At 43.0% G+C, this 14,140-nt stretch overlaps 1 protein-coding gene across 1 annotated transcript; it reads right to left on the bottom strand.

The window, feature by feature from the left end:
* Window positions 1-13,267: 13,267 nt before the first annotated feature.
* LOC147503075 (uncharacterized) lies at window positions 13,268-13,918 on the bottom strand. The gene has a single exon (XM_086604703.1). It carries the CDS (start codon window positions 13,916-13,918, stop codon window positions 13,268-13,270), a length of 651 nt encoding a protein of 216 aa, XP_086460829.1.
* Window positions 13,919-14,140: the final 222 nt, after the last annotated feature.

Raw genomic sequence — 14,140 nt, forward strand, 5'->3', positions numbered from 1 at the left:
CTTAATCCTATTTTCTATGATTTTAGATATGCATTTATACACAATATTACATAGTGCAATAGGTCTAAAGTCTCCAACCCTTGTAGGATTGTGAACCTTAGGAATAAGACATATGAACGTGGCATTAACACCTCTAAAAAATTTAAAGGCCTGGGTAAAATCATTCCCAACAACAGCCCATCAGCTCGTGAAAAAAAAAGGAGTGAATCCATCTGGTCCTGGAGTTGCCTTCTCGTACATGCCAAATAATGTTTCTTTAACTTCTTCCGGAGAGATATCACTTCCCAACTTTGCTTGCATGATCAGTGACAACACTGATTTGACTTTTAAATTGTTGAAAACGTCTACTCCACTTATCTTTTCTACTTAAGACCCCAGAATCTCACCATAATATTCCACAAAGGCTTTAATACCTCAGCCTGACCAGTCACAGTACCACCATTAGAGTTCTGCAGACACCAAATACCACTCTTGGCCTTCTTTTCCTCCAAAGCTTTGAAGAAAAATGTCGTACACTTATCTCCTTCCCTTGACCAGGTCTCATCATATTTACTCTTAATCTCTGCAGCCTCTATTCTAGCTAACTCACTGTATTTCTCTAGAGCAATTTTTTCATTTTGCCCTAAGAATAAATCCCATGGTTTGTTTTGCAATTGCCGTTGCAAATCGTATACGAATTCCCTTGCCTGCTCCACTCTTGTATGAATATCAGAAAAATTATTTCTAGCCCATGGTTTGATTCTATCCTTCAAGAGTTTAAGCTTTTGTATCAATATGTACATGGGATTGGTATATAACTGAGTTGCCCATACTTCCAGCAGCATGTTCTAGAATTCCTTGTGCTCTATCCAATGATTCTTGAATCGAAATGGCAATGCTTTACTGTCATAATCATACCAGAATAGCAACACTGGTGAGTGATCTGAAATTCCATAAGGCAAAAATTCAACCCTTGAATTAGGGTAGATATCATTCCAAAGATTGTTAACCAAACATCTATCAATTTTGGTCATAATCCTTCCTCTTCCTACCACTTTGTTGTTCCAAGTATAGAAAAACCCATTAAAGCTCAGATCTGATAAACCTGCTCTTTGGATACACTCAACAAACTCCTCAGCTTCTCTAGGATGCATCGGACTTCCCCCTACTCTTTCTTCAGCTTTAGAAATGTTATTGAAATCTCCAACAACAGTCCAAGGTACAGTGACTATACTGTGTATAGCAATAATATCCTTCCATAGCCGAAGCCTGAGATTCTTTGAATTTCTTGCATACACCACAGTAAGTAAGAATGCTTCATTGGTTGGCTTGAATCTAACCTGACAATGTATGAACTGATCAGATTCTTGCAATTTCAAAATGTCTATCTTGAAAGAATCCCAACACACCCATATTCTACCTGCTGGATCCTTGTTATAATTATTTATGTGAGCCCAGAGTGGACAACAAATATTTCTAATAAGATCATACTTCTCTTGTCGCACTTTTGTTTCCAGTAAACAAAAAACACTCAGCTTCTTATTGACTCTGACACTATTAATCTCCTTTGCCTTCTCTATGTCATTAGTACCTCTGACATTCCAAAAGCATATGGATGTCATCATCTATGATTTTTGTTCTTGGAGCTTTTAGGTCTGCCCCTTCCCTTGTTACCTTTGCTTTGAGTCATGGGTGTAGAGATATGGATTGAATTCTCACCGCACACTCTACCTGACCTTGTCACCACCCCACTGGCTTTCACAACAATTGGGGTGTTTTGTCTTACCTCACTGATAGGTTCTACTATTTGGTCATGAAAGTATTCCATTTCATCATCAGGAACCCCAACATCTCGAATCTCATCAGTATCATTAATGTCAGCCAGCAGGTGAAATCTGCTTGGAATTGCTTCCATATTAAATGCCTGCAGCAATTCCTCCTCCATCATATGCATTAAGTCGGAGCTCAACTCCTTTTCATGTATAACAAGAGCTAGCTCTACTGCAGGCTCAGTATTCGCGCGAGCTTCCTGCCATTCCACAATACTAGTACTAGTACTAGCCTGACACCCAGTACTCTGTGCATCTTGTTGGGTTTCTACTTGGCCTTCAAGTACCACATTTTATGTTGTCTCTGTACTTCCATTCCTTTTAGTTTGACTATTCTTGCCTTGCACTCAAGACAGACTAGTACCAATATTTTTCGTTGCCTCAGAGTTTTTCTGCCATCATTCTGCCGCTTGATTTCTCCTCTTCTGACTCTTAGACATCCTGACATTGTTGCCTTATGTACCTTATGTTTATGGTACTGTTGGTTCCTTTCCTTTATCCAGCCTTTGTGAAGTTTGTTGTACCCCCTGCTGAGTCTCCAAATTACCACCTCTATGCACTCTTCTACATTCTGCAACTAGATGCCCTACTATTTTGTAGTGATTACAAAACTTGGGTAAAGTTCCAAGTTGAACTTTTTGCCAAAATTCAACACCTAACTCAGGCACTTCAACAAATATCTGATCCGGTATAGGTTTTGATAGATTAATATCCACCAAAACACTCGCATAGTACCCATTCATACGTTCCACTGAATTCATGTCGACTCTTATTAGGCAACCAAAACCTCTGGCCAAGCTCATCAGAATATCCACTTCCCAGTATTCAAATGGAAGTTCGGGAAACTTGACCCACACATAGCCAGAAGTTTGTCTATGAGTCTCAATATTAAAGTTAGGAGTCCATCTGAAAAATCTCATCAATTGTTCTTGAAGATGCCATGGACCTCCATAGAAAAGTTTGTTTAAATCTGTTTCATTATCAAACCTGAACACAACATAACCTTTCCCTAAAGGTGATAGTTTTAATGGTCATGTAAGTGCCCATTCACTGTCGACTGCCTTTTTGATGGTGCCAATGTTAAGAGTGGTAACATCCATCCTAGCTATCAAGGCAAACTTACAATATTCTATTCCCTTTTCCACCGATTCACGAGAAATTTTCATAGTTGGTTTATTATCCTTTCTAGTCGGCATGGGTAAAGTAGAAACATCAACTGTTTGTTTCATCCTTCCTTTTGCTATGTTCGCATAAGAATCCTTATTTGAACTTGGTGAAGCATTATTTCTACTTTCTCCCTGTCTCGAAGCCTCCACACCACATCTTTGGTGTCATCCAGTACCAAACCTTAGAGGAACCGCAGCCATGGAAACAAATAGAATCCAGCTGAACTATGTATCAAATGACGTAAAAAAGAGACAGAGCATCCAAGGTTAATACTACTAATGAACTCTCACTGTAACCAGTGGAGGATTTTACCAAAAGAGAATTTCAAAACTTATAGAAGACGAACAATTACACACTTATCGTTAACTCATTCCATACCTAATGAGGACAAATTATAGATGAAAAAAACCTCAACTTTGCCAAAAGAAGAGAGAAGATTTCAAGTATAACCTATCTCTGTGAGGAGTATGAGTGAGCAAGCAACAAGCTTTGATTAAGATTACAACCATTCACTCAAGAGTCTAGTTGAAACCTCTTTCTCCACAAGTTACTTGAACAGAAATATACTATAAGTGGTAAAAACTCTGGATAAGAAAACTTGACGAAGGGTTTCTTTTTTCTATTCTTGGTAATAAAAGATGGCACAGGATAAAAAAGCGACTTAAGTTATCTCACTACCACTCACTCCTAATACTGTCCCCATTATCTAAAACTCAAGCTAACCCTTTACCCTTTGTCGACCAAATGCTTGAACGTGTAGCCGGCCATGCTTACTATTGTTTTTTAGATGGCTATTATGGCTATTTCCAGATTATTATTGACCCTGATAACCAAGACAAGACTACATTCACATGTCCCTTTAGTACGTATGTATATAAAAGAATGCCATTTGGCCTTTGTAATGCACCTGGTACTTTCCAGCGTTATATGCTACATATTTTTAGTGACATGGTGGAGAAATTCATAGAAGTGTTTATGGATGATTTTTCCATTCATGGTCATTTCTTTGAAGATTGTCTTTCAAATCTTTTTAAAGTTTTGAAATGGTGTCAGGAAAAGAACTTAGTCTTAAACTAGGAAAAATGTCATTTTATGGTCACTAATTAAAGGTATAGTTTTAGGTTATATTGTTTCTAAAAATGGAATAGAAGTGGATAAAGTTAAAATAGATAAAATAGCGTCTCTGCCTATACCACGGACTGTCCGTGACATTAGGGCCTTTCTAGGCCATGCATGTTTCTACAGACGTTTCATAAAAGATTTTTCAAAAATAGCTAAGACTTTTAACACAATTGTCTTTAAAAGATGCCATTTTTTATTTTAATCATGACTGCAAATAGGCTTTTGAAACTTTGAAAGCCACTTTAACCTCTGCACCTATCATATAACTACCAAACTGGTCAAAACTTTTTGAACTTATGTGTGATGCTAGTGATTATGCCGTTGGTGCTATGCTAGGACAGAAGTTAGATGATAAGTCTACCGTAATTTTTTATACTAGTAAAACCTTAAATGATGCTCAACATAATTACACTACTACTGAAAAGGAATTTCTAGCCGTTGTCTATGCCTTAGATAAGTTCCGTCCCTATTTAGTTGGTTCCATCATCTATACAGACCATGCCGCGCTTAGGTACCTTCTCGCGAAGAAGGATGCTAAGCAGAGATTGATCCGTTGGATTCTTCTCCTAATTGAATTTACCTTAGAAATTAAGGATAAAAAAGGAGCTGAAAATGTAGTTGCAGATCACTTATCTAGCTAGGTTAACTAATGAGGATGACAATGATTCCGAATCGATATCTAACTCTTTTTCGGATGAACATCTTTATTCAATTTTTCTGCACCTTGGTATGCAAACATTGTTAATTTTTTAGTGTCTGAGATCATTCCTGAGATATGGACTAGGAATAAACGCAAGAGATTTTTGGCCAAAGTTAAGTTTTACTACTGGGATGAACCCTACCTTTTTAAGTATTGTGTAGATCAGATAATTCGTCGTTGCATTCCCCAGTGGGAGCACAATGAAGTCTTATCCTTCTGCCATGAACAATCATGTGGGGGTCATTTTAGTGAAAAGAAAACTGCCACCAAAGTTCTTCAATGCGGGTTTTATTGGCCGACCCTGTTTCAAGATGCTCATGCACACTGCAAAGCGTGTATTAGATGTCAACAACATGGGCGTATTACTTAACGTAATATGATGCCCTTAAATCCCATTCTTATAGTGAAGATTTTTTATGTCTGGGGTATTGATTTCATGGGTCCGTTTCCTATTTTGCATGGTTTCATTTATATTCTTGTAGCTGTAGACTACGTTTCTAAATAGATTGAAGTCATGGCTTGTCGTAATAATAACCATAAAATTGTAGTATTATTTATGAAAAAGTATATCTTCTAAGGTTTTGGCGTACCTAAGGCCATCATTAGTGATGGAGGAAAACATTTTTGTATAAAGTTATTGAATTTTTTAGTCAAGAAATATGGAGTTACCCATAAGGTGGCGACTCCGTATCATCTTCAAACTAGTGGTCAAGTAGAGGTGTCCAATAGAGAAATTAAAAAGATTTTAGAAACGACAGTTAATCCTGATAGGAAAGACTGGTCTAGACGCCTAACAATTGCTTTATAGGCCTAGAGAACGACTTTTAAAACACCTATTGGTATGTCCCCTTACCTTTTAGTTTTTGGTAAACCTTGTCACTTGCCTGTTGAGTTGGAATACCGTGCCCTGTGGGCTATTAAAATGTTAAATTTCAACATTAACACCGCTGGTGTCAAGCGCAAATTACAATTAAATGAGCTTGAATAAATCCGTAGCAATTCTTACAATTTAGCGAAGCTAACATGAAACGTATTCATGATAAACATATTTTGCGTAAAGAGTTTGACCTTGGTAAAAAAGTTTTGCTATATAATTCACGTTTGCATAGTTTTCCTAGTAAATTAAAAAAATGTTGGTCCGGACCTTTTCTAGTTTCTGATGTCACTCCTCAAGGGGTAATCACTTTGGTAAATCCCAAAGATGACAATAGTACCTTTCAAGTAAATGGCCAATGCTTAAAACATTTTCATGAATTACATTCACTCCATGTAGAAGAAACTCTTCTACAAGACCCTGTTTATGAAGACTGACCCTCTATGCTTAGTGTACTTCCTATCCATATTCTATATTTTGGGAGTACTCCATTAAGGTAACCAGACCCTCCTTTTGAAGTGTGTGATTATAAGTGCCGGATCCTTAGTCCACGTTCATGTAATTCACACATTCCTTTCTTGCGTTTTTTCTCGTTTTTTTTAGTAGTGTTTCTCTATGGAGTGATTTACATTTGTACTTGCTTTATTATTGTATTTTTCAAAAATCCTTTTCTAAAAATTAGAAAATATAAAACCCATAAATATTAGATAGATTAGAAAGTCTAGGGTATCTGACTTTTAAAGACCTTCTTTTTCACCACAACAAAAAAAATTTCATCTTATTCTAAAATTTTGTTTGGGGGTGGGTAATCACCCCACCTTGTTCTCTCACTTCCTATCTTTGTTTATGCTGCTTTTACTCGTATAGATTTGTGTGACACAATCTAGTCTTCTAGATTTTCCTTTGCCCTCATAACTTATGCCATTTACGCATTTCTAAGCATTCTTCTACCATTTCATATGTCACCCATAGTTAGATTTGAGTTTTTACTAGATCATTAGATAGCATTCTTCATGCTGATCATTTTCATAGCTCATTCACAAAAATTAGACCGCTAACGAAACGGGAATCTTAGTTTTAAGTTTACAAGGCAGCAGGACAAGATGGGTATTTTATAAAAGATTTGGGCTTGGGCCAAAATTCATTTTACCACCCAACCCACGATATTTACACCCCACCGACCATCCCATTTAAAATCCAACATCGGCCCATTCACTTCATCTTCTCAAACAAAATACAATCTAACCTAAATCGATCCCAGCGCATACCGCGCCTATCAGAAACTGAATCCAAGTGTTCCTCCTGTTACAACCCTATTTCTATTACAAACACTATTCACTAGCTCTTAGGCACTATTCTCCCTCTCAGCCCTGCTCACTCCCCTTTCTCTCTCTTGGTCGCTCCCCTCTTTTTTCTTAAGTCTTCCTTTTGGATTAATGAATCTACCCCCCTTCTCTCTCCCACTCTTTCTCTTTATATCTTTCTCTTCATCCATCCTGGCCCTCCATCTGTCCCTCCATCTTGTGGTCTTCTTATCTCCACGTGTAGGGTTTCCGTACCGCGACCATGTGCCTTGGCTCTAATCTTGTTCACCACGGCTAAGTTTCCTAAACCGACCCGGGCGCATTCACCCGCTGATGTCCATGGTCCCTAATCCTACCACTACAGATGCCCCCTCTCGAGTCCGTGATCTTCCCGAGATCGGGGGGTTGAGAGTTCAGTTCATTCTATCTTTCTACCGTGACCTTCCACCTCCCGTGCATCGCTGGATTCACGTGCACCCCACACGTTTACTGTCTGCGTCCCTTCGATTTCTGTGTCTCCACGTGTCATCCCCTGGCTGGTCTCTTTTGGTGTCTCCTCGATTTCAGTTCCCCTCAAATTACGATTTTGCCCTTCCCTCTTATAAAAGCCCGCCCGGTTCTTCCTTCTCTCTCATTTTGCCTTCTACTTTCTTCTAGATTTATTTTCTCCACCACTCCCTCATCTTCCCTTTCTGGTTACTCTGATCCAGTGCGCGTTCATCACCTGCGTTTTCCTTCCACTAAAGCTTCTATAACAGCCACTCTCTCCTTTCCACAAGTTGGTTTTCTTCCCTATCTACTTCCTTTTTATTTGGTACTGTGCATTACTCTTTTAAAGTACGATTCTCTCTTTCTTCCCCCTCTGTTCGGTTGCGTGTGAGCGTCTTCCTCTATGAAATCTTCTGAAAATGTCGGACTCCAGATCCGGCGCCTCTTCCGCCTCCCCTTCTCCCTGTGTTGCCTCTCCCCCTCCTATTGATCCCACTGAGGCTCCATCCACTTCCGGGCAACCCTTTGCCCTTCCGCCGCCTCCACCACGCAGCCGTAGACCTAATCTAGAGGCGGTCAAGGCTGCCTATGGCATTCCTGCTGACGTCACCCTAGAATATGTGCCTGACCTAACTTACTTTCCCCATTTGGTCCCTTACAAACCGGGGTGTCTCGTGGCCACGGTAGGGCAAATCATTGCCGGCCTCCACTTACCCCTCACCCGCCTCGATATCGAGGTATGCAACCATTTTAACATCCGCCCTTGCCAAGGTATTGGCAACTTCTGGAGGGTCATGTATGCTGCGAACCACTACAACAAGTCTGGAATACCCAAGATAACGGTTCGTGACATGACCGCTCACTTTTACATAAAAAAGAGCACAAAGGATGTCAGTGTGGGATATCATTCCTTCTGCGTCCGCCTTAGAAAATAACATTTTGTCCTCTGTGTCACCTCTTCTAACAAGGTGTGGCACCATTATCCGCTGTATATCTTAGGAAACTTCCTGTCTGCGGATCTTCCTCCTAAACTGAACCTTAATCATCTGGCTTTCCTTCCCAGTGGTGAGTCCCCCTTTTATTTACCATTCAATGTGTATGTACCTTGGTTCCTTATCTAATCTTGCAACTCTTTTCTACAGGTTGGCGACCAGACTCGAAGTCACGACCCTACGACCATATCTCCTCCACTATTTTCCAGAAGCTCCACGACCTTGGGCCCTCTCAATCCGCAGTTCTTGGAATTGATCCCACTACCGCCACTCCGCTACTGTCAGATGCCTAACTGAAGGTCATTGGAAGGTATAGTGCCCCCTTTTTCCGCCCCCTCCACCCAAGGAATGAAAACCTCGGAGCTCACCGCCTCCCAAGAAAAGATGACACCCCAAGAAATCCCAACATCATACAGTAACTACCCGCCAACCCCCACCTCCTTTCTCCAACTCCTCTTCCCAGTCCGCAGCTCGTCCCTATTACCAGTCCCTGACCACTTGGGAAGATGAATATCTATCCCCCCATTCTCCATCGGCTACTTCTCCCCACTCCGATATGGGCGCCAACAAGAGGAAACTATTTGACAGCGATTTGGACGAGGATGTCGTTACTGAGGTTGCTCCCGCCACTGTCGCCCTCTTATCTCTTGGATCGGCTTCAAATCGTCTGCGGCACTCTGCATCTGAAGAGCCCCCTGCCAATCTGCATACTTCAATTTCCGCTACCACCATCCGTCCAGACCCGCGGTCTGGTAAGGAGACAGCTTCCTGATCTGGCAAAGGGGCCGCTGACCCTGTCCCCACTTTCTGCCCCACCTTCAAGGTCCGCAATCGCATCGTAAATGCCAATGATTTAGCCTTGGAGAACCCTGCAATGGCCTCCTCCCTTTTTTATTTTGGTGATTGCATTACTTGCCTTGCACAATCTATTTTGTTTATTCTTTATCTCTTTGCGGGCCCAATACAATGTAGGCACTTTGTGTAATGCAGCTTGTGTTCCTACATTACTATTGAAGGCAACTCGATTTGCCTTCTCTCTTTTGGCTGAGCCGCTAGATTGCCTCTGAAGTGCCGGGAACTTCCCCTCTCCCCGCTCAGGTCCGCGGCATGTGGCAACTCTCTTGCCTTGGATCTCATGTCTGCCAACCGGGTCAGCTCACTTTGCCCCGATTCGGTTGGGACCTCATATTCCTGGTGGGGCAGCTCATTTTTGCCCCCTTTTAGTTCGGACCTCTCATCTGTGAAGGGATCATCCCCTCCACCGCCTTCACTCTGAAGGGCAAGTGAAAGTTAATGCAACATTGTTCATCCCAAAAGTGCTATGGTTTTATATATTTACAAATAGGTCATGCAGATGAGGACCTCTCCTATTACATTTACTTATGAAACTTTTTTAATAACCTCACATTCCAAGGTTTCTCCATCATTCTTCCCTCCATGGTTTGCAATTTGTAAGTATCCATCCCTCCAATGTCAACCACGGTATAGGGCCCTTCCCAATTTGGCCCCAACTTCCCCTTATTCGCTTTGTTTGTGTTGGGGGTCACTCTGCGAAGCACCAGGTCTCCTACTTTGAATCTCCTCAATCTCATCCTCTTGTTGTACTGCCTCTGGAGGCGGCGATGATACTCTTCCAGCCTTATGCGTGCGGTGTCCCTTATTTCTTCGACCAAGTTCATGTCCCTGGACAGGATGCCCCAATTTGACCCATTCTCAACAGCCCGTGTTCGGGTGGTAGCCGCCACCATTTCCGACGGTATCACGGCTTCTATGTCATATGCCAGTGAGAAAGGAGTCTCCCGAGTGGTTGTCCACGGTGTAGTTTGATAGGCCCACAACACATGGTTTAACTCGTCGGCCCAAGCCCCTTTTTTATCCTCCAATTTCCTCTTGAGATTGTTGAGTATGGTTTTGTTGGAAGACTCCGCCTGTCCATTGCCCTTGGGATTGTAGGGGGCAGAGAATCCCTATTTCACTTGATAAGCTTGCAAAAATCTCTTCACCTTAGCACCTATGAACTGGGTTCCGTTGTCCGCGATAATAGTGTAGGGCAGCCCGAACTGACATATTATGTTCTCAGCTCCCACAGGAATTTGACCACTTGCACCTCTTTTACCTGTTGCAGCGGCACAGCCTCAATCCATTTGGTAAAGTAGTCGGTAGCGGCCAACAGAAATCTCCTCTTGCCACTAGCCATGGGCAACGACCCCACTATATCGAGGGCCCACATCGCAAATGGCTAGGGACTAGCTACATTGTGTAGCAGCTCAGCTGGGGCAAATATAGACTGAGAAAACCTCTGACATTTCTCACATCTTTTGGCAAATTCTACAGCATCCCTTTTCATGTGAGGCCAAAAGTATCCTAATGTCAGCAACCGGTGAGTCGTTGTCCTGCCCGTTGAATGGCTCCCACAATCTCCCCCGTATAACTCCGCGAGCACTTCTTATGCCAGCCTTGGTCCCAAGCATTTTAGTAATGGCCCGTTGAAGTTCTTGCGGTATAACTCCCCTCCCATTAGTGTATACCTCTGGGACGCCTGTTCCAGTCTCCTCTTCTCTCCCTTATTAAGTACCTCATTCCCCGATAAGAATTGTTTGATAGGCTTCATCCATCCTTCCACTTCTTCTGCGACACTTAATATCTCCGGAGGCTCCTCGGTACTCAGTCTATCCAATTTTCTTACTTTGATAATCCTCTCCTCTGACCCTGGCATGGCTGCGGCTACATAGGCTAGGGCATCTGCATGGCGGTTCTCTCCGCGGTTTAAGTGTACGAACCGGATTTGTGTGAACTTCGCCGCCCACCTCTGCACGGCTTACAAATATCTCGCCATTCGGGGGCACCTCGCCGCGAACCCGCTATTCACTTGACATACCACCAGATTCGAGTCTGAGTACACGGTAAGTTCTTTCACCCCCAAACCTTCCTCCATCCTCAAGCCCGCAATCACAGCCTCATATTCTGATTCATTGTTTGAAGCCGCGAATCCCAACTTCATTGTTTGCTCTATCCTATTGTTTTTCGGCGTAACCAGTACCACACCTATTCCGCTGCCTACATCTGTGGCCGACCCATCTGCAAATACCCTCCAACCATTCCTCTCATCCCATGGGTTTAAGTGATCCTGACCCTCTTCTCATTCAGGCTCTAAGACCATTTCTTCCCCCCACGTGGGATCTTTTGCAGGAAACTTTGCCAAAAACTCTGCTACTGCTTGAGCTTTCTCAGCTGTCCTGATCTGATATTGAATCTCATATGAACTCAGCATCACGGCCCATTTCTGCATTCTTCCTGATTTATCAGCCCTCAGAGCTTGCTTGAGGGGCAAGTTCGTCATCACTACCACTGCATGAGCTTCGAAATATGGTTTCAACTTCAGGGCTGAGAATATCAAGGCAAGAGCGTACTTCTCCACTCGGCTGTACCTAGTTTCCGCATCTAACAAAGTCTTACTCTAGAAATACACCGGTTTTTCCATCTTATTCACCACGGGAACGAGGTCCGAGCTGATTGCATACTTCGTGACCCCCAGGTACAAATACAACTTCTCTCCCATTTCGGGCCGCGACAACAAGGGTGCCTCCCCTAGATATCTCTTTACCTCTTGAAACGCTTGTTTGCACTCTGCTGTCCATGTAAAGTCTATAGAGTTTCTCAACAATCTATACAGCAGTCTACATTTATTGGATGATTTTGAAATGAATCTGTTTAAGGTTGCGACTTTCCCCGCCAATCGTTGTACCTCTTTCACCGTTTGTGGTGATGACATTTCCACAAATGACCTTATTTGTTCCGTGTTAGCCTCTATTCCCCGCTGCGTCACGATATACCCCAGAAATTTTCCCGTGGTGACTCCGAACGTGCATTTCTCTGGATTGAGTTTCAAATTGTGCCTTCGCAGTATACCGTAGGTCTCCCTCAAACCCTCAAAGTGTTCTTCCTCTGACATGCTTTTTTCCACCATATCATCTATGTATATCTCGAACCTTTTTCGAATTTTACTCTTGAACATTTTCTCCCCCAACCGCTGAAAAGTGGCTCCTGCGTTTTTCAACCCAAATGACATTCTAGTATAGCAGTACGTTCCCCCTTCCACCACGAAGGACGTCTTTTCCTGGTCCGGTCCATACATCGCAACCTGGTTGTATCCCATGGATGCATCCATAAATGAGAACATTTTGAACCCCGCAGTTCTGTCCACCAACACATCTACTCGCGGCATAAGGTAGCTGTCCTTAGGGCACTCCAAGTTTACGTCCGTGAAGTCAACACACATCCACACCTAGCCATTTTTCTTTGGGACTGCGACTATATTAGATAACCAGTCAGTGAACTCCACCTCCCTTATGATTCCCGCTCCCTTCAACCAGGTAACCTCCTCCCAGATTCCTTCTGCGTACTTAGGTCTCACGCTTCTCATCTTCTGTCTTACTAGTTTCGAATCCTCCCTCATATGCAGCCGATGACATGCGAAATCTGGGTCCAAACCTGTAATGTCCTCTATCCCCCACGCAAACACATCCTTGTTCTCTGACAAATACTGTACCAATTTACTTTTCCATTCTTCCGATAGATTTGCCCGTATTGATGTAAATCTCTCTTCTTCCCCTGCCCCCAAATTCACTACCTCCACTTCATCCAACGTCATCAGACCCATTACAACCTCCTCCTCCCCCTCCATGGCCCCGCACTGTAATTTCTATGCCTGTCTTTTCCTGGGGTTCAATGATTTTCCTCCCAGTCTGCGGACCATCCTCTTGACGGTATCCTGATGACTGTTCTTCGATGCCACTTGATCGCCGCGGACTTCATATTCCCATTGAGGTGGGGAATCGAATAACTTGGTAATAAGTTGAAGGCACCGCTTTCATCTCGTGGATCCACCTCCTTCCTAGGATCACGTTGTACTGGGAGTTAGAGTCGACCACCATAAATCTTAAGAACACCGTCATAGGCCCTGTCGTCACTGGTAACAAAAGCTCCCCCATAGGCTCCGTGACACTCCCATTAAACCCATACAAACTGGACCGCGACGGCCTCAGTTGCCGCGGATCAATCCTCATTTCATCTAACGCTCCCCTAAACAGCAAGTCCACCGCACTACCACAATCAATCAGTACCCTTTTGACCATGTAATTGCCCATTGCCACCGTAATGACCAACGCATCTTCATGTGGAGTGTCAACAGCTCGGAGATCCACACTGGAAAATATAATCTTATCTTCCCCATTCAATGCCCCTGAGCTATACCACGGTCCTATGTTCGACTCATTGACCTGCTGAATACTTGCCGCCCTTCTTACCTTGTCTCGTAGGCGTTGTGGCTCAGAACTTCTCCACTGAAAATAACATTGATGGTTCCCAATATCCTCCCTAGAGCTGGCACCGACTCCACATTCGGAGCCTCCGCTAAAAATTCCCTCATCATTCCTTTCTCTATCAACCTCTGAATCAACCATTTTAGTGCATAACAATCATTAGTCTCATGATTGCGAACCTGGTGGTACGCACAATACGGCTTGCTTGGCATTTCGGCAGGTACGGTTCGTGGTCCCTCGTACCCTTGCACGTTCTTGATCAATGGTAATATCTCACTCAACGGCCTGTTTAAAGGCATATATTCTAACTCGCGGTATGGCTTCCTCTCCCTCTGTTCCCTTTGCACTATATTCCTATTCTTT

Source organism: Coptis chinensis, chromosome 4 (genome assembly GCF_015680905.1).
Source record: "Coptis chinensis isolate HL-2020 chromosome 4, ASM1568090v1, whole genome shotgun sequence".
NCBI lineage: Eukaryota > Viridiplantae > Streptophyta > Magnoliopsida > Ranunculales > Ranunculaceae > Coptis > Coptis chinensis.

Bases quoted from the DNA above. Each gene is read 5' to 3' on its own strand.
- LOC147503075 (XM_086604703.1), bottom strand. From the start codon at position 13,918: ATGGTTGATTCAGAGGTTGATAGAGAAAGGAATGATGAGGGAATTTTT.